Source organism: Branchiostoma floridae, chromosome 12 (genome assembly GCF_000003815.2).
Source record: "Branchiostoma floridae strain S238N-H82 chromosome 12, Bfl_VNyyK, whole genome shotgun sequence".
In the NCBI taxonomy this organism is placed as follows: Eukaryota; Metazoa; Chordata; class Leptocardii; order Amphioxiformes; family Branchiostomatidae; genus Branchiostoma; species Branchiostoma floridae.
Window position 1 is genome coordinate 11,157,408 of NC_049990.1, and position 25,326 is coordinate 11,182,733.

The 25,326-nt window shown below is 40.5% G+C and overlaps 2 protein-coding genes across 2 annotated transcripts in view; one reads left to right on the top strand and one right to left on the bottom strand.

Annotated features, from left to right (window-relative positions):
• Positions 1 to 3,446, bottom strand: part of LOC118428331 (probable G-protein coupled receptor No9) — a 14,070-nt gene extending 10,624 nt beyond the window's left edge. The window contains exon 1 of the mRNA XM_035838386.1: positions 3,367 to 3,446. The gene's annotated coding sequence lies outside the window, so the exon portion shown is untranslated. The remainder of the gene's footprint in view (positions 1 to 3,366) is intronic.
• A 2,238-nt stretch (positions 3,447 to 5,684) lies between these two features.
• Positions 5,685 to 25,326, top strand: part of LOC118426973 (insulin-like growth factor-binding protein complex acid labile subunit) — a 33,367-nt gene continuing 13,725 nt past the window's right edge. The window contains exons 1-5 of the mRNA XM_035836606.1: positions 5,685 to 5,793; positions 6,351 to 6,446; positions 20,201 to 20,427; positions 22,136 to 22,346; positions 22,936 to 23,253. Of these exons, the coding sequence (XP_035692499.1) occupies positions 5,685 to 5,793; positions 6,351 to 6,446; positions 20,201 to 20,427; positions 22,136 to 22,346; positions 22,936 to 23,253 (961 nt within the window). The remainder of the gene's footprint in view (positions 5,794 to 6,350; positions 6,447 to 20,200; positions 20,428 to 22,135; positions 22,347 to 22,935; positions 23,254 to 25,326) is intronic.

Genomic DNA, 25,326 nt, shown 5'->3' on the forward strand with positions numbered 1-25,326 from the left:
TCAAGCTAGAAATATTGCAGGAACAAACGACGGCATCCCATACGACAGAGCTACTTCCATCATTGACGCTATGCAGCTCTTAGCGCGATGGGTGTAAATAGATTTCGCATGTTGCTTGGATACCTTAAAACATTAATCCTAATAGCCTTGAGAGTCCATTATGTTGGGTCCATATTTCATTTCTATTGACAGGTACGTCATTTTCGGCTGAATATTTCAAGATGGCTTCGCTTTTGTATGATCCATTATAATTATAAAGTGTTCTTTTTCCTTTTCTCATTCGTCAGCATATTCTCGTTAACATGTAATGAACACTTCAGAACGTTAACTTCAAACTTTCCAGACATACATTTGCAATCAAAGGATTTCATCTTTTAATTAAATCTTTACCTTCCTCGGACAGGTCATATGTAGATGGGCAAACGAAGGAATTGGATAAACTAGGTTCTCAACAGCAAGTCTTACTTTACATTTCAGTATCTTGCTCATCAATTCAAGATACCAAGAAGTACCAATATCATCCTAAAAGATACTAAAGACCCAACATGATCTGACAAAAGTTTCACTACTTTTCGAACCCTTCTTTACCTTCATCAACTAGAAAACTTTGACATTGTTGAACAACTCGCATTCGGAAATAAAGAATTTATTCCTGTAATTATTCGTCACATTATTACAAATGGAATTGACATCTTATTTGATTGCATGGAGGTTTTATTCTCAAGTGTACATGACCCCCGCTTAGAATTTATTGCTTTCCTGTGGTTTGATTGAGTATTTGGAATAGATGAACCTATCCCAACACTCAATCTAAATGTCAGTAAGGCTATTGAGAGACATAAGACAAAATTGTGTCACCAAACTACACCGTCTATATCCATGAAACTTTTGGTATGTGAGGAACCCGTGGAGAGTATTAGATTTTATTACTGTGACACATAATTTTCCATCAGGCTAGTACATTGACGACCTCCTGTCAATAGGTTGATCTTCATGCAAGCAGGAAATATATGAAATTTTATACAAAATCAAAAACAGCACGTTCGATCTGACTGTTACCTTAAAGTTTGCTGATTATTCTGCACGAACTGATATAGGGAAGTAGGGCCGAACGTTTTGGTGGTTGGAACACTCCGCTACCCTCCTAGCGAGACACATTAGCTTGTATTCAAACAATAGGAGCTAGTTGATCAATTAGCTTGACTTGACTTGTCTTTGTCTTATTTTTGTTTCATAATGGAGTATCTAAATTTTATCTTAGCCTCATATACATATCAAAAAGTTTTGGCCTGGTGAACCACAAATCTTGTCCACTAAGTTTACATCTCCTTTCCACTAGGACGGAACTCTCGCCACGCTCTCTCTGTGACCTAAAATTTAGATTTTGTCTCGCCTCATTTACATACTTTTTTATTAAAAACCACAAATCCTGTTCAGTCAATGACCAAAGGTAGTCGATGATCACGTCTGACCGTTTCCCAAAGCCATCCAGTCGCTCGATGGGTAACTGTTACCATTCGTAATGTATATACGTCCTTTCCTGTCTTGTTTCCAATCTTTTATTCCATTAGCACACAGACACTCGGCATTACCGAACACGGCTACAGATTGTTATTAACCGTTGAGACCAGTGCGCTGTGAAACCAGCGCTATACCGGTTCACGCTTACTCTCCGCGGTGCAAATCAAAGTTGATTCATCCTCAAGACAGGTGGAAAATTACCACGTCTGTGGATAACAAGAAGTGATAGTGGCCCTCGTCCCCACTCCCATCGATTGCACGACCTCTTCATCAGGAGAAACGGCCCTAAAAGCGGAGTGGTCGGGATGGAAGCAGCCGTTTACTGCTAATGACCGGGACTCTAAGTGAATGCTGATTGCATGGGGTATAACTCACGGACTCCATGCCACAGCGGTTAATGACAAAGTAATGCAAAAGTTCACTTTTTATAGCCTAAGTAAAGGTTACTTTGAAGAGAGCAATCCAAGTCGCATTAAGGTTAATATTTCATATCTTATGTTAAACCCTGTAAAATGGGTGATTATAAGATAATAGATGAGCACTTGCAGTGGATACCTTAACTGTGTTATAAAGTTCTACTGTTCTAGCATATATCAGCGTAAGTCCAAAGTGACCACATTTGGATTTTGCTTCCTGTATATGTGCTGTAAATGGCCAAGTTAGCTTAAACTTAATTTGACTAAGTATGCAATAAGTTTGCAGCACTCTCGAGCTCCTAGCAGTTGCCTTCTCCCTTACAATCCTAGATATTGCCGCAAAGTGCTATACCCAACAGTTCAAACCTGGCTACCCTACCCTAAACAACAATAACCACAATGATTGTAGAGCAGACAGCACGTAGCACATTCACGCGAATGATTAACACAGTTTATACATGATACCATTGATAATGGTGGACACATACGTGCACCAGACATGTAAGGCTCCTAGACGGGTATATGGATCCCACAACTGGTATCGGAAATCGAAGCTTAATCTAAGGTCATGATGGGAAGGTACATGGCTTTTACTATGTCCCCAAAGGATACTGATAGGGTGTTATCTACCAGGAATTGTACAATCTAATTCGATTCCGAAGAGTTCTTAGACCGACCAGGATCTAGATTGGCTATTGGTAAGAACATGATCGAGTTAGTTAGAATTGACACCTTGTCTTTCTAGGTCTCGACAGAGCTTTTCGCATCAAGTGGGAGTGGGTTAAGGCAGAGAGCATACTCATGGTTGTGAATGTTTTCATTTGTTACTGAACCTTTGTAATTGACGAAATGTATAAATAGGCCAGTCTGATAATAACCTCACGAGATGCCGTGGCCCGAATATTTTTTCAACCGTAGCGTGTGCATCGAAAATGCAGGCATTTTCAAGAAGACACGAAAAACACTTGCCCATTTTTTTTTTCATATATGACTAAGTTATCTCGACCAACATTTGTTTAACATGCTTTGTGTAAAAGGCAGACAAGTTACCAGATGCTGCCTTTTTCTTACTAAAAGTAGGACCTTGCAACCTCTTCGAATAGCAATGCGTCAAAACAGTTAAGGCTCCATGCAAAACAAATCTTGCAACAAAACACTACGGAAAAAGGTTTACCCTTTCCTCTCGTTAAAATGAGGGCATATATACATTTTTATCTGCCTTTATATGTTGTGGTTTTTACTTTCATTTGACAATAATGAAAAAGAAACGAGATAGCGAAAAACGTCATGGCACTTTTCTCGACGTTTTAGATTGTGATAAAATCACTTGAAGCTACGTACAGATACATTTGTACTTGTAAATGTAACAACCACATACTTACGGTTACGTTGAAAGTAAAATGAAATAGTAACGGCTAACTGTCCTTACCTTGGAGATTTCTACTGGCGATCCTGGCCGTAAGCTATAGACTAGAATAAGCTCCTCCGCCTGGGGGTCTACTGAGTGATGCTTTACTCATCGCCACGACGCGGCAATGCCTTTGAATCTGCCACCTCCAACGTTTCAATATACACCATGCTAATTTTGCATCGACCAACCGTAGCTTTATTTATGTACCGTGTCGCTTAGAACAAATTGGAGCCAGGTGGTACCTAATAGGAGACACCATCCCGATAATTAACAATGTAACGCTGGAGACGCCGCGCGTATGTCAAATACACCGGGGCGACCGCTGACAAATTGCACCGTCCCCTTCCGTAAAAAAAGGTCGCGAGAAGGGACGAAATAATCGATCGATGAGGTAGATGTAATTTTGCACAGTTTACGATTCATTTTACACAGTTACTTATGCCAGAAGATACATGCTTTGCCAGATTCATTGATTAATATATGAGAAGTTACACATACACATTCGGACATCCTTCGGACATATACATTCGGACATCATGATCATTGGTACGTAATACTATACGTTTTGATGTGTTTATCTTTTGAAATCTAAAGTATGTGGATATTCAAGCCACGTCTGTAAAGTTCTAAGTCTGGGATGATTGCAATTACAGTCACTAATTTGTGTTGAATGTAATGAGAGATCTAAGATCCTATGCATCCGGTAGTTATCTATGTGATTGTTTTAGTGCTTACCTAAACGGAAGCTTCTGCGCAGCCATTGGCAATTCTATTGTGTGAATTATACAACTCCATCATCATTTTTTCCTGTCTACCCATGGGCAATACGCCTTGGAATTGTTGTTGTTGTTGTTTTGCAACAAAGAGGAAATACAGTACAGTGGTGCCACTGGCGACGAAACTGGCACTCAAGGCACCCCGCTGCGCTCATAAAAGGCCCCCGTCAGCCCTTCCGGTCATCCTTAGAGCAGAGCTAACCCTCCTTACTGGAAAAATCTGGTGGATCGGTGTCTTTGAATTGGCTTGAGTGCTCGCTCCGCTCGCTGGTCACCGAAGGCGACCTTCTAGTGGGTGCCTTCGCTCGGAACTCGCCGACGTTCGGCACCCGCTCGGGTGATCCCGAGTACTTCATTTAGAGCCACACTCGTAACATCATCCAGGTAGTATAAAAGTATGGGAGATTCGACAACAATTCCTTGGCCTACCGCCTATGGTCTACCACGCTGAATGACTACACGGACCTAGGTTACCTAAAGGAAAAGTTCCACTGGGACTGCATCTTACGGAAAGGAGAAAATTGAGTGTTGTGGTTTTAGTTCGTGGCTAAAACAATGGGACTTGGACAAACGGACCTGAGACAGAATAATTGTTTCCAATTTGCTTAAAGAGGGCAAGATAAAAACACTACGACCATTTTCCTTTTTACAGCATGTCAGTCACGATATTGAGCATACTATGTATATGTATAAAGAGAGAGAGAAAGATGGAATCACATTTATCACAGTGGTCTTAGGGGCTCCACAACATCCATCAGCAGTGATCTTTGCCCATCTCTTTCTGTCCTCTGCCCATCTGATCAGTTGTTCAGTGCTTAGGCCAGTCAAGACTTTTGTAGATGGAATGATTTATAGATATTCAAGTTTAACTGCTCCACACTCAAATGACCAGCTGTTGTGTCACGTGCAAACTTACCTCGATGTTTGTCTGTTGTTGTTTTCATATATGTAATTGTGTCATTGTAATCCTGATTGTCTGACATAGTCATACCCAAGTTAAAATTTTACGCGATTTGAATGATACAGTTTGTGCAGATTGCCAGCTCTAATTTATCGCCACTAATAATAATCTGCCCTTACACGGCTTCTGCTTGGCACAAACTGGAGTGTAACGTGTGTTAAGGCGGCTTATCTGGTACTCTAGCAACGAAGCTGCCCTATGTACAGTTTACTTTGTCACTATTCAGACAGAATGCGCATAAAATTCCATGAATATGTAGGACTGTCTGGTGTGCACATTTGCATATAGGTCACTGCAATTGACGGAAGGCCGTAACAGAAACATTCCTGCAAAGAAAGTGATCGGTTCGTCTGGCATTGACAAGGCCGGAAAAGATGGCAAGGTTTTCCTGGTTGATTGCATTGCTTATCACAACAGTGTTTTCGTTCGGTAAAGCAGATCCTTGTCCAAATTGTTACCCCCAATCCTATACGGAGTGTAAGAGCATAACTGGCCATTCTACCGCGCGATTTGGTCAAGGGATACTCCCCTTCCAATGTGTCCTGTGTGACACTACTGTCTCGGGTGGGGGGAGTAGGGACACCGTCCCTGCATGCCTAATGGTTAGAGGAGTCTCGACTCTGTGGCTTCGTGGTTACCGTCTTGGCTACCTGAGTCCGTCTGATGTGACTCACATCAAGCATATCCAAAACCTCTACATCGAACCTGGTAAGTTGGCATTCTCAACTTTCATTATATATAAAGATGTAAAGTTGTACCGTGTAGCAAACTTTTTTCATGGCGGTCAAGTCTCTAAGGATTTTACGGATGCATTTTTGTACATATGAGACAAACCCCCTTTTCTGCTTGGTAGCTCGCTGTGACCTAAACTTTTACAGATCAAACTAATTTCATGTACAAAAATATTTTCACGTACGCTTTGCGTGCTATGTTATCTTCTCGGTCTATCATGATATCTGAATGAAAATTCCGCCCACTCGCTTTACACTGCTTGATGCGACGTTAATGTTATGTAGATGTCTACACATTTTCCATTTGTTTTTTAAATGGGCCCTGGGTCTGATACAAAGGATGATTACATAACGTTAATTAAAATAACAAGAAGGGCAGCACAAAACCAACATATTCCGCAGTAGAGTGTTGCCGTCAAGTAAAATGGAGACGTTAACGTTATGAAGAATCTTATAGACGTAGTTATGTCGAGGTAACGTTTTAAATAAGTAGCCAAGCGTTCCTTTAACAACTTCACTTTCTTCTCTTTGCAGGAGACATTGAGTACCTCGAGAATAACACCTTTGCCGACTTCGAATCTCTGTACAATCTGTCGCTGGCTCAAAACAAGCTTCGTCATCTAGAAAAGAGTTGGTTCATTCAGGTCCAGGGCCATCTGAACCTAGCCAAAAATGAAATCGAGTTTATAGGAAACGAGGGTCTTCAGATTAATGATAAATGTTTGAGACTTACTGCCTTGCACCTACCTGGCAACAACCTGGACATGATCAAGCCGGAATACTTTAGACATATTTGTTATTTGAGGTTGCTGGAATTGAGTAACAACAGGATTGCAACCATACAAAAAGGTACGTGTCGCTTTTGAAATACTATGGGCGTCTTTGCTGTTAAATCTACAATTGGTATATGTAGACTGTGTACATCTTCTACATAAACTTTTACTTGAATTTAAATGTTGCAGTGATTTCAAAACAGTGCATCAATTGATCAAACCCACACAACAGTTCAATATATAGAATTATCTATATAGAAGTCAACAAGTATCAACTATGTGTGATATGCACTTGTGTACTTTGTTTGTTTACTGTTTAGTAAGCACTGATAACTCCTAGTAATAGCCTTGCAGTCCTGGCCGTATATATACATTTATCACTGATAAACAAAATCGATCAATCTTCTTTGCTGTTGTGTATGATAGCATTCAAGTATGCACAGTTAGTACAGTTGCACAGGACGCGCACTGCGTTTTATTTGGTAAATGTGTTGACATCAGTTATATTTGTCATTGATGCGCAACGTTACATCTCTAATTTCAAGTCAAATAACTCAAATAGTAAACTTTTATTACCACAGGTAGTTTTGATGACCAATACGATCTAAGGATACTGAACCTTACGGGAAACAACCTTACAGTCGTCAGCACGGATTGGTTCACTACGGAGGATGATACTCAGGCTAGGTTCAAGGCGTTAGAAAGACAACGGCTGCTTGGCACCTTGGCTTTGGCTGACAACCAAATCAAGTATATCGAACCAGGGGCATTTAGAGAGATTCCCCTTCTGGGGTTTCTTGGTCTCTCAAACAATCTGATCACAAGCCTACAAGAAGATCAGCTGAAAATTCAAGATTGGGGCTTCGCCATCGTATGGGGGTCTATCACAGTGAGGTTGCAGGGTAATCCCTTACGCTGCACGTGTGGACTTCGCTGGTTTATCAATTCAGGCAAACTACTAAATTCTAAGTCCGACTTCAATCTATACACATGTTACTACCCAGAACATCTGCAAGGTACCAAGCTGGGTGACTTGACAATCCCTGTGATAGCATCCTTGGAGTGCCCAGCTCCTAAGGTGACCATTACCACATCAAACGACGGTCGAACTTTCCAGTGTGAGATATGTTGGGAAGACAGGCCTCCTAATAAAATCCTATGGACACTCCCCAATAACACCAAACTCGCTATTACAAGCATATCATTTGGCATGGAATCAACCCTTATGTTTGGAGACGTGAACAGTACGACATCATTCTACATGAACCCTGAGGGCTACAATTGCTGCCATTCTAAATCGAACAATGATATGGCCAGTACTTGCAACTTTGTGGGAAAGACTTTCTCATCTCTGTCCGTCAGTGAAAGTTTTGTTAGAAAATGGCGAGGCGAGGTCCTTTCCTGCACAGCGTTTGTATCGGGCAGAGCAAGAGTTGTCATATCTAGACATAACATATCTATGGATGTGGTCGAGGATCAGTTTTATCCATCCGTTACCACTACCCAGTATGAAAGAAACTCCACAACGCCCTCTACACTGGTCATGTCAACGTTGAATGTGAGAAGGGACCAAATAGTTGTTCTACTGGATTCAAAACAGAATGAGAGTGTGAACATTAATGTTTGGGACCTGCTTGTAACAGCATGTTTTACATCTTCTGTTGTGGCGTTGGTTGGTTTTCTCATTATTGTACAAAGAACGAGAGATGATAACCAAAGGGTTAACCAGAACAACGGCGATGCACGGCAAAGAGACACAGATGATACCAGTATGTCCCAGCGTACGAATGAAACAGAGAATGACCAGCCTCCACTGAGCCATCATTATGAAGCGATACGGGACGAACAAAATGATGATGATGATGATGTCATCACGCCTTACGGGCAAGCTACCATGGCCTGTGCTTATGGGATGGACAGCAGCAAGGAACTTTCTAACCTCAAACAACACAAAGTATATGTACATGGAGGAAAAGGACATGGTAGCCATGCCTCATCAAGTCACTGTTTAGACGAGGGTGAAGAGGGAAAAGACAAACCGATTGCGAGCACTGTAGCTGCTGGGACAAGCATTGTTTCCGACCATATTCTGTACATGCTTTATGAACTGAGCATACAGCCTAGTCAAACGACTGGTCCAAAACGAACCCGGTCCTACAGCACAGGAGATATTAGATACTCGGCCCCAATTTTGATCAATGATATTGATGGGAAGGAAGAATTAGAGCGTAAAACATGGCTCTAAAGAGAATACCCTTTGATAGAAATACTGGTTTTATCTGAAAGCTTTAAGCTGCACAATAGAGTTGTAAAAAAAACAGAAAACAATTGGAAAATAGGAAATAAGTATTTTCGCTCAGTGTTGTATGCATAAACCGAGCGTTTTACGTCTTTTTAGATTGAGTTGGTGTGAATTACTTGTATGTTCTTGATGCACTTATATTAACAACAATAATGTAGTTACATCGTTGTATACTGTATAATATTGTGTACTTTTACTATGTATGACACAATTCAATAATAAAGAATTCATTTATTTACTCATCTTGCAGAAAAGTAATTGTCTGTCCAATACATATCAACATTCTCGCGTACACATCTGTTTTCGAGAGCTCTATGTGATTACATGAATGTATGCAACTGTACATGCAATGGATTGTCTGACCTCCACGTATTTGAAATCCTTGCACACACAAGCGAAAAAATAAGACATAGAGAGAGGCAGCTTGACAAAAAAGTAATCGTTACCAAATAGTGGACATCAGTATAAACACACAGAAAGAAAACCGTCCAGAAAGATAACGAAACCTTTGACTTTATTCAGTTCCACAATAAGCTTGAAAACATACACATACATTGTAGCTACTCTTCCTGTACATGTGGGCCTTCATAATTAACAAACATAACATTGCAAAAGCTATACACACAGGAACACTCATACAATCCATACAGTGTACATAGATTTCACGGGTTGTCATGCCAATGTTTAGGAACCCGCTTAGGAGACCGATTATGATTTCCGGGCTTTGCAGCGGTACATGTATTTATTCAATTGTGTCAGATTGTCTGGGTAAGAAGGTATTGGTACAACACTGTGCGTTTTGGGCCAGGCGTGTGCTGGAAGGGTAAAGCTCTAGCAAAACGACACACTCTTCTTCATTTCTTTAATGAAAATTTGCCTTTGCATAGGAAACGAGGAAGATGGCACGTCGATTTTTTCTGATTGCCTTAATGACAATGAGTTGCGTTTTATGCTGTCCTGATGTTTGTCCAAATTGTAAAGCTTTTACTCCTACTGAGTGTCGTCACATTATCAGAAATTCCATGTCTGCTGGGCAGCAGCTTTTCCCCGAATGTGTCATTTGTGATCCGGTGTTGGAACACAGAGATAGGGACGTCATTCCAACATGCTCTCTTGTTCAAAACACATCCTCGTTGTTCCTTCGAAACTACCGCCTCGACTCCCTGTCTGCTGACGACTTGAGCCACCTTAAACATGTAAAAAGGCTCAACATGGAACCAGGTAAGGTGCTACTTCACTTGTGCTCATGTGATGTATTAGCAAATGCACGGAAATTTAAATCTTCGTGTAAAAATCATTGATGCAATCTGATTGATGTGAGATGCTGTTTCACCGAAATCACAATTCGCTTGCTGTGCTTTGAATTGAAACACATTGCCAAAAAATGTTTTTCTTTTATATCTACTACTACCATTGATAAAAAACTGACCTTCTAGAAAGTCAGTTGTTACACTTACACTGTCCAATCAAGACAGATTAAAGGCAGTCAGAACACGATGGTTCCCGCCAGTACAAGGACGGCGACTACTCAGTACCCTGGACCTGGCACACAATCAAATCCAATACATCGAACCTGGATCATTTTACAATATTCCCTGCTAGGTCCCTTGACCTATCCCACACGCGTATCACAAGTTACAAAGAAGACCAGTGCAACCAGTTTAACGTAACCCTATGGGCCACTACAGGGGTTAGAATACAAGGAAACCCTATTCGCTGTACCTGCTCTGTCATGTGGATTGTACAATCACGTCGACACTTTCAACCGGGTCGAACCGGATTGAATTTTAGAGCTTTAACATGTAGGTATCCTGCAGGCCTTCAAGGCACAAAGGTGATAGACCTCACAGATAAAATGATTGCACAAATAAAATGCCCAGGTCCAAAACTTTCTTTAACCGCATTGGAAGATCAACGGTCATTTCGTTGCGAGGTATGCTGGGAAGAGCGTCCGACTCTAATCCAATGGATGTTCCCAAATAACTCTAGACTCGTCATCAAAAACGTATCGTTTGAAATAGAAACACAAATCAACTTTGGGGAATTACAAACGTCCACAACATTTTTCATGAATCATAAAGGTTTTAACTGTTGTAATTACCAATCATTAATTGGTAATCATTCCACGTTGTCAAACAATTCTTGCAACTTTGTTGGAAAGACAATCTCAGTCATGAACGTTAGCCATTCTCTACTACAAAAATGGCACGGTCAAAATCTCTCGTGCTCATCGGTTTTGGGTTCAGGCAAAGAGATCATTTCAGTTCAAATTAAGTTGCATTTAGAAGCAGCCCAGTCGTATCATTCGATTTCGTTAAGCACTTTTTCTAGCGCGACTAAGACCCACACTCCAGTCACAGTGACAGAAAATGTTACAGATAGACTCCAACTAATTTTCCTCTTGAAATCAGACTTACATGGACGTATTTTGATAAATACATTTGATTGGATCATCACTGCCCTTTTAACATCATCAGTTGTTGCCTTGTGTTGTTTCGTCTTGGTCACGGTACGACAGAACACACCACGCAAACAACAGGACCGGAATAACCATGGTCAAGATCAGCAAGATGCCAGTCAACTCTCACAGAACACTCTCAGGATAGTAGAAGATCAACCTGCACTGATTCATCAGTATGAAGTCATACCAGACCACCAGGCAGACATGGATAGCATAACTCCATACGGACAGGCTGCTGCAGTAGGTGTCTATGGAATGAGCACGGATTTAAGCTCAGCAACAAGTTCACATAAACAGGCGAAGAACGAGGTGCAGCAACATTCTCATCCAAAACAACAGACACAGGAAGATGATGTAACTGGTATAAACGTCGATATGATTTCAGCAGAAACTTATTCAAAGGATCAACCACGAAATATTACAGAAACTGGGGGGGGGGGGGTGGTCAATGTAGAGCGGAAACATGAGATAACAGGATGCAACGAAGTGGAAGTGCTTGAAGTACAGATAGATAATGATGCCTAATATCATCTGAATCTTTTGTCACTGATGAAGATGTTATGGGAGAATTTGACGTGATTGATCGTAAGACATGGCTATAGTAAGAGGAACCAAATGCTGGTTTGCCATGTGAACGAAATGTGAACTACAGTCATTGATTCATCATCACAACGATATTTTTTTTCATATTGGTTGTTTTGAACAGACTAATACTCTTTTACTTGCAATATCCATTATCACTCAGAAACAAGATATGACAAAGTGTATGACTTATGACATTTTGTTCAAGCTTGTGGTAAAGTAGCGTTCTTTTTATGATTTTAAAGTTCTTCGTGATCGGTTCCATGCTTGCGACGTGCTTATGGAATAATGTATATATTAATGTGATTTTGTCTGATAGCGGTGAGAGCTGCCTTAAAGAATAAACAATTTCTGCTTAAGAATTTTGCGTACGCCTGTTATTCTCCAGATGTAAAAAAATCTGGCCGTGTGGGAATTTAGTAGTATGAATGCAGACATTTAGCGAGCCACACCCTAATGCCCTGGAGTCTTCTTAGAGAAGAATAAGGAGAACGATTTTGCATAACTGTAAAAGATACAATGTGTGCACGTGGCAACTTGTACATACAATACAAACAGTTTAACTACATGAGTTGCTTATATCTAAAAATCTAAGACACTGATCTTTTTTACAAATGGTAATAATACAAACAATCAGGCTAACGTTATATGCTGCTTCAGGACATGATGATATTTTCTCGTTTTTGAAAGGAGTTGTATATAAATTGACCGGCATAGGCAGATATACCAAGAGGTCTAGGAAGATACATTACAAATATGTAAGTAATCACTTTCTTCGCTAATAAGTTCTTGAAAGGTCAAGTAAGGAATGCTAACTAACTTCAAGATAGAAAACTCATCCAAGTTGGTGTAAATACAAGGGACTCAAACTTTACGTACGACATTGCTTTAAATTGTTGGCTGAAACAAAATGTCTGCAAACTTGTAAAAGAGGGCATACAACGCTGTAGGTTTGAAAACTGAATATTAATATCAGAGACAGGGCAATGACCAGAAGATCCGTAGCAACCGAAAAATATGTTTACTGGTTCATCACTGAGACATCACTGATAAGAAATATCAAGCACAGTTAAATATACTGCTATATAGATTTATTCACACATATGTATGCAGATATTTGTAGATAGTGTAGCTGAAATAAGGCAGGGTTTACTAAGAAAACACGGCATAACCAGTGGTAAACTTATATCACCCCATACAAAGGTTCAGTTCAGCTCCAAATCCCTCTCTTTTTATTGCTTCTACATAACTGACCCATGGCTTAATGACACATGTATGCCATGTAAATATGTCTGGAATATTCGTTTGAGACATATTTAGGCAAATCTTTGGGTTGCCTTCTAGCAAAGGGACACACGAGCATTTTTCTAATTCTTCCTTATTTGCATGAAAGTATGACTTAACATAAAAACATAATTATACTACTTTGTAGACTTATTTGCACATAACAATATACACATGATATTTCATATTTGTGAGACAAAGCGTGCCCGGGAAATAGGGCAGGGTTTACTGAGGAAACACGGGCTCACACCATACAAAGGTTTAGCTCTAAATCCCTCTTTTTTATTACCACTGCATAGCTGACCCATTTGGTTTAATGACACATGTATGCCCACGTAAATATGTATGCATATGTGAATATTAGTTTGAGGCATATTTAGGCAGATCGTTGGGCTGCCTTCTAGCAAAAGGGCGCACTTTTAGAATTCTCCCTTTTTTGCATGAAAGTTAAACTTTACATAACAGCGACGAAGATGTCACGCCAATTCTTGCTACTTGCCTTAATGGTAACAATGAGGTGCGTTTTATGTAGTTATGAAGCGTGTCCAAATTGCCAGGCTTTTACCGACGATTTTCTTCACATCATTCCAAATACTCGTATTGAAGCAGAACCCCATGGACTTCAGCTTTCTCCCATGGCCAAACGTGTCATATGTGATGCAGATTTGGAGCGCAGAGAGAGGGACGTCATCCCAACCTGCCCTTTTGTTCAAAACACGTCCTCGTTGTTTCTTCGAAACTATCGTCTCAGCTCCCTGTCTTCTACCGACTTGAGTCACCTCAAACATCTAAAATTGCTCAACATAGGCCCAGGTAAGCTGCTACCTTTGACCTTCGCCTGATTTGTTACTAAATTACTGACATTTTGTACCGGATAGTTCCTCATTAATGACACATCAACGAGCTTTAATGTAACCATTTACACGTCACTTGTTTTGCAGGAACACTGGTTCATCTAGAAAACAGCACGTTTTCGGGACTACCGTCGGTACGAACCTTGTCACTGAGTCACAACAAGCTTCCTTACATAGGAAAGGGATGGTTTGTCCAGTTCAGCGGCCATCTTCATCTAGCTCACAACCAAATATCCTTCATAGAAGATGAGGCATTCGTTGTCAGTGACGAATACCTGCAGATCATAGGTTTGCACCTGCCGTGGAACAACTTGACAATCATCACACCTGGATACTTTAGACACCTGTCATTCCTGGGGTTCTTAGACCTACGATACAACAACATACATGCGATCCAAGAAGGTATTTGCAAATTTCTCAATAAAATGTGTGTGTGTGTGTGTGTGTGTGTGTGTGTATATATATATATATGCATATATATATATATATATATATATATATATATGTATATGTATATATATGTGTGTGTGTGTGTGTGTGTGTGTTCTATCGTCAACATGCAACTTATGCTTTTTATAGCGAGTAATTGCAAATTGTGATTTAGATAATTGAAATGACATATTATCGTGGTCTGACAACATACCATGACAACATCATGAAACTAGGTTGTAGCTCTAACGTTGTCGTTATGGCCACTTTCACAGGCAGTTTTGACGATTCCTTTCGGCTCCGAATTCTGCGACTTGCGGGGAACAGACTAAAGGCAATCCGAACACGATGGTTCCCCCCAATACAAGGACGGCGGATGCTCAGTACCCTGGACCTGGCACACAATCAAATCAAGTACATCGAACCAGGGTCATTTTACAATGTTCACTTTCTAGGGTCCCTTGACCTATCCCACAACCGAATCACAAGTTTACACGAAGACCAGTGCAGCCAGTTTAACGTAAACCTTTGGGCCACTACAGGGGTTAGAATACATGGAAACCCTTTTCGCTGTACCTGCTCTATCGCGTGGATTGTACAATCACGTCCACTCTTTAAACCTGGTCGAACCGGATTGAATTTTGAAGCTTTGACATGTGGCTATCCTAAAGGCCTTCAAGGCAGAAAGGTGATAGACCTTACAGGTACAATGATCACATCGATGGAATGCCCAGATCCAAAACTGTCCTTAACCGCATTGGAAGATCACCGGTCATTCCGTTGCGAGATTTGTTGGGAAGAGCGTCCAACTCAAATTCAGTGGGTGCTCCCAAATAACTCCCAAAGAATCACAATCAAAAACGTACAATTTGAAATAGAAACACAAGTCAACTTTGGGGATGTACACACGTCCACATCATTTGTGATGAATCCTGAGGGTTTCAACTGTTGTAATTACCAATCATTAACTGGTAATCCGTCCACGTTGTCAAGCAGTTCTTGCAACTTTGTTGGAAAGACTGTCTCAGTCATGAACGTTAGCAATATTCTACTACAGAAATGGTACGGTAAAAGTCTCTTGTGCTCATCGGTTTTTGGTTCAGGAAAAGAGATCATTTCAGATCAAATTAAGTTGCATTTAGAAACAACCCAGTCGTATCATTCGATTTCGTTAAGCACTTTTCCTAGCGCGACTAAGACCCACACTCCAGTCGCAGTGACAGAAAATGTTACCGATAGACTCCAACTAATTTTTCTCTTAAAATCAAACTTAAATGGACGTATTTTGATAAATGCATTTGATTTGATCATCACTGCCCTTTTAACATCATCAGTTGTTGCCTTGTGTTACTTTGTCTTTGTCATGGTGCAACAGAACACACCACGCAAACAACAGGACCGAAATAACCATGGTCAAGATCAGCAAGATGCCAGTGAACTCTCACAGAACACTCACAGGATAGTAGAAGATCAACCTGCACTGCCATATCCTGCCATCAGTATGAGGTCATACCAGACCACCAGGCAGACACGGATAGCATAACTCCATACGGGCAGGCTGCTGCAGTAGGTGTCTATGGAATGAGCACGGATTTAAGCTCAGCAATAAGTTCATATAAACAGGCGATGAACGAGGTGCAGCAACCTTCTCATCCAAAACAACAGACACAGGAAAATGATGCAACTGGTAAGAACGACGATGTGATTTCAGTAGAAATATATTCAAAGGATCAACCAGGAAATGTTACAAAAACTGATGAAAATAGTGTCAATGTAGAGCCTACGAATGAGATAATAGGATGCAGCGAAGGTGAAACGCTTGAAGTACAGATAGATAAAGACTGTGGCGATGCCTTATCAACTGAATCTTCTGTCACTGATGAAGATGTTGCGGGCAGTTTTGATGAGAAAGATCGTAAGACATGGCTATAAAAGGGGAAACCAAATGCTGGTTCGCCATGTGAACGCATTGTGAACTACAGTCATTGATTCATCGTCACAACGATAATTCTTACATATTGGTTGTTTTGAACGGATTCTTTTACTTGCAATATCCATTATCACTCAGAAACGATTAAGATATGATTAAGTGTATGACTTATGACATTTTTGTTCAAGCTTGTGGTAAAGTAGAATTCTTTTTTAAAGATTTTAAAGTTCTTCGTGATCGGATCCATGCTTGCGACGTGCTTATGGTATAATGTATATATTAATGTAATTTTGTCTGATAGTAGTGAGAGTAAATTAAAGAATAAACAATTTCTGCTTAAGAATTTTGCGTACGCCTGTTTCTCTTCAGATGTGAAAAAAGCTGGCCGTGTGGGAATAAAGTCGTATGAATGCATAAATTCAGCGAGCCGCATCCTAATGCCCTGGAGTCTTCTAAGAGAAGAAGAAGGAGATCGATATTGCATAACAACTGTAAAAGATACAATGTGTGGCAACTTGTACATACAATACAAACAGAACAGTTTAACTACATGAGTTGCTTATATCAAAAAATCTTAGAAACTAATCTATTTTACAAATGGTAATGATATTAACAATCAGGCTAACGTTATGTGTTGCTTCAGGACAGTATGATGATATACCAACAGATCTAGGAAAATGCATTACAAATATGTGAGATTAACACTTTCTTTGCTAATATGTTCTTGAAAAGTCAAGTAAAGGGATGCTAACTAACTTCAAGAAAGAAAACCTCATCGCAGTTGGTGTAAATACAAGGGACTCAAACTGTACGTACGACATTGCTTTAAATTGTGGGCTGAAACAAAATGTCTGCAAACTTGTAAAAGAGTAAAAGAGGCAATTCACATCGCAGTAGGTTTGAAAACTGAATATTAATATCAGAGACAGGGCAATGACCAGAAGATCCGTAGCAACCGAATTTATGTTTACTAGATCATCACTGAGACATCACTGATAAGAAATATCAAGCATAGTTAAATATAATTCTATGCAGATTTATTCACACATAAGAGTATGCAGATATTTGTAGATAGTGTAGCTGAAATAAGGCAGGGTTTACTGAGGAAACATGGCATAACCAGTGGCAAACGTATATCACACCATACAAAGGTTCAGTTCAGCTCCAAATCTCTCCCTTTTTATTGCGTCTACATAACTGACCCATGTGGCTTAATGGCACATGTATGACATGTAAATATGTCTGGAATATTCGTTTGAGACATATTTAGGCAAATCTTTGGGTTGCCTTCTAGCAAAAGGACACACGAGCATTTTTCTAATTCTTCCTTATTTGCATGAAAGTATAACTTAACATAAAAACATAATCATACTACTTTGTAGACTTATTTGCAAATAACACTATACACATGATATTTCATATTTGTGAGACAAAGCGTTCCCGGGAAATAGGGCAGGGTTTACTGAGGAAACACGGGCTCACAACATGTACCATGCAAAGGTTCAGCTCTAAATCCCTCTTTTTCATTACTACTACACAACTGACCCATTTGGCTTTAATAATGACACGTGTATGCCCACGTGAATATGTATGCATATGTGAATATTAGTTTGAGGCATATTTAGGCAGATCGTTGGGTTTCCTTCTAGCAAAAGGACCGCACTTTTAGAATTCTTAAGTTAAACTTTATATAATAGCGACGAAGATGTCACGCCAATTCTTGCTACTTGCCTTAATGGTAACAATGAGTTGCGTTTTATGTAGTTATGAAGCTTGTCCAAATTGCCAGGCTTTTACCGGCGATTTTCTTCACATCATACCAAATACTAGTATTGAAGCAGAATCCCATGGACTTCAGCTTTTTCCCATGGCCAAACGTGTCATGTGTGATGCAGATTTGGAGCACAGAGACAGGGACGTCATCCCAACCTGCCCTTTTGTTCAAAACACGTCCTCCTTGTTTCTTCGAAACTACCGCCTCAGCTCCCTGTCTTCTACCGACTTGAGTCACCTTAAACATCTAAAATTGCTCAACATAGGACCAGGTAAGCTGCTACATTTTACATGTGCCTGATTTTTAAGTAAATCACGGATATTTTGTACCGGGTAGTTCCTCATTAATGACACATCAACGAGCTTTAATGTAACCATTTCCACGTCACTTGTTTTGCAGGAACCCTGGTTCATCAGGAAAACAGCACGTTTTCGGGGCTACCATCGCTACGAACCTTGTCACTCAGTCACAACAAGCTTCCTTACATAGGAAAGGGATGGTTTGTCCAGTTCAGCGGCCATCTTCATGTAGCTCACAACCAAATATCCTTCATAGAGGATGGGGCATTCGTTGTCAGTGACAAATACCTGCAGATCATAGGTTTGCACCTGCCGTGGAACAACTTGACAATCATTTAGACACCTGTCATTCCTGGGGTTCTTGGACCTACGATACAACAACATACATGCGATCCAAGAAGGTATTTGCAAATTTCTCAATAAAATGTGTGTGTGTGTGTGTGTGTGTGTGTGTGTGTGTGTGTGTGTGTGTGTGTGTGTGTTCTATCGTCAACATGCAACTTATGCTTTTTTGTTTAGCGAGTAATTGCAAATTGTGATTTAGATAATTGAAATGACAGATTATCGTGGTCTGACAACATACCTATCATGAAACTAGGTTGTAGCTCTAACGTTGTCATATTATGGCCACTTCCACAGGCAGTTTCGACGATTCCTTTCGGCTCCGAATTCTGAGACTTGCGGGGAACAAACTAAAGGCAGTCCGAACAAGATGGTTCCCGCCAATACAAGGACGGCGGATGCTCAGTACCCTGGACCTGGCACACAATCAAATCGAGTACATCGAACCAAGGTCATTTTACAATGTTCACTTTCTAGGGTCCCTTGACCTATCCCACAACCGAATCACAAGTTTACAAGAAGACCAGTGCAGCCAGTTTAACGTAAACCTTTGGGCCACTACAGTGGTTAGAATACATGGAAACCCTTTTCGCTGTACCTGCTCTATCGCGTGGATTGTACAATCACGTCCACTCTTTAAACCTGGTCGAACCGGATTGAATTTTCAAGCTTTAACATGTGGCTATCCTAAAGGCCTTCAAGGCAGAAAGGTGATAGACCTTACAGGTACAGTGATCACACCGATCGAATGCCCAGCTCCAAAACTGTCTTTAACCGCATTGAAAGATGACCGGTCATTCCGTTGTGAGATATGTTGGGAAGAACGTCCGACTCCAATCCAATGGATGCTCCCAGATAACTCTAGACTCGTCATCAAAAACGTATCGTTTGAAATAGAAACACAAATCAACTTTGGGGGTGTACAAACGTCCACATCATTTTTTATGAATCCTAAAGGTTTCAACTGTTGTAATTCCCAGTCATTTCGTGATAATCAGTCCACATTGTCAAACAGTTCTTGCAAAGACTCTTGGAAAGACTGTTTCAGTCATGAAAGTTAGCAATATTCTATTACAAGAATGGCAGGGTAAAGCTCTCTCGTGCTCATCGGGTTTGGGTTCAGACAAAGCTAAAGAGATCATTTCAAATCAACTTAAAATGCATTTCAATTCAACCCAGATGTCATTGAGCACTTTTTCTATCGCAACTAGGAACTATTCTTCAGTCGCAGTAGCAGAAAATGTTACAGATAGGCTCCAACTAGTTTTTCTATTGACATCAAACTTGGATGAAATTACTTCAATAAATGTATACTTACTTGATTTAATCATTACCACCCTTTTAACATCATCAGTTGTTGCCTTGTGTTACTTCGTTCTGGCCATGGTGCGAAAGAGGACACCACACAAACAACGGGACCATCGGAACAACGGACAAGACCAGCGAGACAACACCGAGTATTCACAGAACACTGACAAGATAGTGGAAGATCAACCTTCACTGGCTCATCAGTATGAAGTCATACTAGACAGACACCAGGCAGACATGGATAGCATAACTCCATACGGACAAGCTGCCGCAGTAGGTGGCTACGGAAGGGGCACGAACATTAGCTTAGCAACAAATCCACACTACAAGAAACGAGAAAACGATATTGTACAAACTGAGGAAAATATTATTAATGTTGAGCAGAACAATGAGACATTCATATGCAACAAAGTGGGAGTGCTTGAAGTGCAGATAGAAAATGACAGCAAAAATTGCACCCTGTCATCTCTCAACGACCCGTCTAAATCATCTGTCACTGACGAAGATTTCGTAGGAGGATTTAATGAGACTGATCGTAAGACATGGCTATAAAGGGAACTCTAAGGCTGGTTTACAATGTGAAGTAAAGTCAGTGATTCACCATAATCACCCTCGTCATGGTCAAAACGACCATTTCGTTATGTCACGACAGTTGTTTTTAACAGACTCTTTTAATTGTAATGTCACAGTTGTTTTTAACAGACTCTTTTAATTGTGATGTCAAAGTCTTAATTGAAGCTTGAGGTTAGAAGTAGTAGTCTTTTTCCACGATTCTTATGTTGTTGTTTTGTGATCACTGCTCAGCTTATAGATGAATACATTGATGTAATCATCAAACACAGCTGTCTGGTCAATGAACCATGTTTTTCTGAAAGGAATTTGCTGACGTACGTCTCTCTAGAGATAGAGAAATTGTCATATGATTGCCTAAAATTAATGCAGTTGTGAGTGTAATAAAATTGTCTGGTTCGGACATACCATGTCTTTTATTTGCATGTTTGCCCCTTCGGTTTCCTACCGACTATGGCAACCCTGGAGTGCCTTAATGAATAAGTTATTGTGTTTGTGAGTGAGTGAGTGAGTGAGTGAGTGAGTGAGTGAGTGAGTGAGTGAGTGAGTGAGTGAGTGAGTGAGTGAGTGAGTGAGTGAGTGAGTGAGTGAGTGAGTGAGTGAGTGAGTGAGTGAGTGAGTGAGTGAGGGACTCAGGGACTCAGGGACTCAGGGACTCAGGGACTCAGGGACTCAGGGACTCAGGGACTCAGGGACTCAGGGACTCAGGGACTCAGGGACTAAGTGAGTGAATGTATATCCTGAGATGCACAACTGACGCGTTGCTGCTAGGCACCAATGCAAGCATAAAAAGAACATTGAAGCATGCACCTTAAACTATTATATACAACTTCTATATCATGATGACTGCATGAACATACACCAACCCTTTATGCTCTCTCTTATTCGCATAGGGTTATAATGTCCACCTTTGTTTATTGACTCCTGACTGGTAAATCATTTTACACGCGGCACTGATCATCTTTATGCATAAGTCATGAATTTGTATTTTGGATAATACCAGATCTCTACTGAAGTATAAAAACGATTTTTAAACCTTCAGCATATCAATTACATGTACATATTACAATTACAAGGTTTCTTTATCAAAATCCCACTCTGGTATTTGTTATCATACTAAAAGGGCTTTAAATGTGTACGTGTGCACGTGCTGGTCCAAATGATAAGGATGTGGCGTGATGAACTATTTGAATTAATATTTATGTATCTATGACAAGGACAAGGAAATTGTCTGACCAGGTGGATTAGGTTTCGTGTAACTAGCTGGTAGGAACAACATCATCGTAAAGTGACAAAGAAGTGTAGGTGCAAAATGGCACAAAACGTCTTGCTGACTGCCTTAATGATTACGCTACTGTGCAAATCATGTATACCAGATACATGCCCAAATTGTCGGGTTGTCTCCGAGAAGTGTCATCCGGGAAGAGGTACCGGATCTCTGCCTGGAGAGGTGTGCGTCATCTGTAACACCTCTGTGGAGCATCGTCCCAGAGACACCGTTCCACGTTGCACGCTTCTTGAGGAAGCGACAATTCTGTGGCTCAAGAATTACCGTCTTGGGTACCTGTCCTCGGCCGACATCAACCACCTTAAGCATCTGACGGATCTTATCATAGAACCAGGTGAGTTTGCGATTTGTTGTGAGACATAAATGATATACATTATGAAAAAAACAATACAGGATAGATATTGATTAACATTGATACAAAGACAGTCACGATACTGGAATATCTGGAAACGTTTTTTTTTCAAGTATAGGAATATATTGAGTGGTAGTGTCCTTAAGTCATGCTCTTGTCCAGCATAGCAGCACCACTCGCTATAGATAAGATGTTCAACATAATATTACGATACCTACAATGATACCTATCATTTTGATAAACACATATAATGTCAGTTACTTTACGACTTTGCAGATTTTATGCTTTCACTTCACTGTGATTTCATTGTAACGGGTAATTAAATTACTCCAGACTACCTCTTTTCAACAAGCACAAACTCTCCATCCTAAAAGACTGCAAACCTTTTCAGTAGCATGTATGTCATATAAGCGACAACAGTCGGGTTTAGAACCCCTTTTTGGTCCATAGACACGACCGCTAACCACTACAATACACACGCTACCATGCTATTGAGTTAGTAAGGCAATGTGCTAATTGTGATATTATGAAATCAAACTAGTTTCATTTTTCGTTATTTTTGTTTTTGTAGGAAACTTGGTGCTCCTTGACAACGAGACGTTCGAAGGGTTTGAGTACAAGCTTTACAATCTTTCCCTGTCCCGGAACAACCTTCCGTATCTAGGGAAGGGGTGGCTTGTTGAAGTACTTGGCCATCTCAATTTAGCTCATAACAAAATAGCATACATAGAAGATGAGGCGTTTGGTACCAGTGATCACTGCCTCGCAACAGCAGCTCTATTCCTGTCGTGGAACAAGCTCGTGACAGTCAAGCCAGGATACTTCAGACATCTTTGTAAGCTGATGGTCTTGGATCTACGACATAACCAGATTTCCACCATCGACGGAGGTACCAACGCCTTTAATTTATTCTGCTAGTTGTACATACAAGCTTTTAATTAGCTAATATGCTCTTAGCGTGCATTTCTTGTGATCGTTGTCAAAATCAGAGAATTGTATCTACCAATAAGCTAAAACACATTTGTTTTTAAGCTAATTCAATTGCGGTTAAAGGAATTTTTCGGCTATTTCTTATGAATTGTGTTTTTCTCAATGTCAAAATCTATCCGTAAGTGACCGCTGATTAAATTAACACATAAATAGGTATTTTATGACTTCTCATACTTTTTTATGACCAACTTAAAGTTTCAAAAGATTTATATTGTGTGAATTATTAACATTTCAGGTAGTTTGGATGAACTGTATCGCCTGAGAGTACTTCATCTTTCAAATAACAACCTGACAGTAGTACCAAGAGCTTGGTTCCCAGCTATAAAGGAAAGCCGGCTACTCTCTACCTTAGACTTGGCTGAAAATCACATTCAGTACATCGAACCAGGGGTATTTTTGCAGCTTGTTCTCTTAGAGTCCCTAGATCTTTCTGATAATCTCATCACAAGTCTGCAGGAAGATCAGTTCGTTCTTGGTGATCATGGCTTTGGTATATGGGATTTAAACCCCATCATGTATGGTAACCCGTTCCGTTGCACATGCAGTCTCCGCTGGTTATTTCGATCGGGCAAATCAAAAGGTATGTCAGTTTTTCGGGCATCACGCTTCAAGTCGTTCAATTGTTTCTATCCAGAATATCTCAGGGGCACAGAGTTCAATGGCCTCTCGAGAGACAGGATGCGATCAATGCAGTGCCCCACTCCGAAAATTACCATAACGGAAATAGAGGCAGGTCGAACCCTCCAATGCGAGATATGTTGGGAAGAAGGCCCTCCTGACATCCAATGGGCGTTACCTAATAACACAACCCTCCTGATCAAAGACGTACAGTTTGAAAACGAAACCCATATCAACCTTGGCGACATCAACACTTCAACGGCATTCTACATGAAATTTGACGGTTTCAAATGCTGCACACCCGCATCATCTACGGCCAACCATTCTAGAGACTACGCCTGTAACTTTAGGGGAAAGACAATTTCTAACTTGAAAGTCAGTGAAAGACTTATGCAGCGATGGTACGGTACAAATATCTATTGTACATCGCTGTTTGATTCAGGTGGTGCAAACATTACGGCTCTACACACCATGTCTGATGCAAAGAGTTGGAGCCAGTTGTCTCCCTCGTTAACTAGCGGGGTTTCTGCTTCAAGTTCACCAACAGGTTATGGTGAAGGAGACCAGCAAATAGTTACTCTGCTGAAATCAAATCTGAACGATAGTTTTTCTATTAATCTGTTGGATCTAATCATCACCATTTTGCTGACGTCATCAATAGTCGCGCTGTCCTTATTTGTCCTTTCTACGCTACGAGGGGCCACATTTACCAGTAAGCAACAGAGCCCTGATAACAACCGTATTGAAAATCAGCAAGCAGTTGACCAGTTCTCTCAGCATAACTCTGAGACATTAGAAGACCCGCAACTTCACTCGTACGAAACCATACCGGACGAACAGATTGAGGATGATGTCATTACACCTTACGGTCAAGCTACCTTGTCGGGTGCCTACGGAATGGACTAGCCCAAAAAGTCAACAATCAACTAGCTTGTCCTTGAGTAAAAGGATGCAACTGATTCTGTAAAAAAAACCCAGAAAAACGCGAGCGCTTAGACAAAAAATGATAGTGTTGTTAAATTAGATCCAACAACGTAGTTGAAGAAAAGGGCCTGCTAGAAAACGAGTACAGAAACAAGTGTCAATGCACGCTGAAAACACAAAGGCAGCAGCAAATGTCAAAGCAAAAAAAAAGACAGAATGCAAAATATAATAATCGCCGATAACAAATAATTCGTCTTGGTGACGATAACATCTTCTACCAAATCGATGACCACATTTGGTCCTCATTTGGTCGCCTCTGTTGTCAAAGTTACCTGTATCGTTAATGCTGTTATAATTGTATATTGTATATTATCATATAGCCAGGCGCCGCGGACCAATCAGAAGGCCCCGTTCCACGTGGTTAATGACG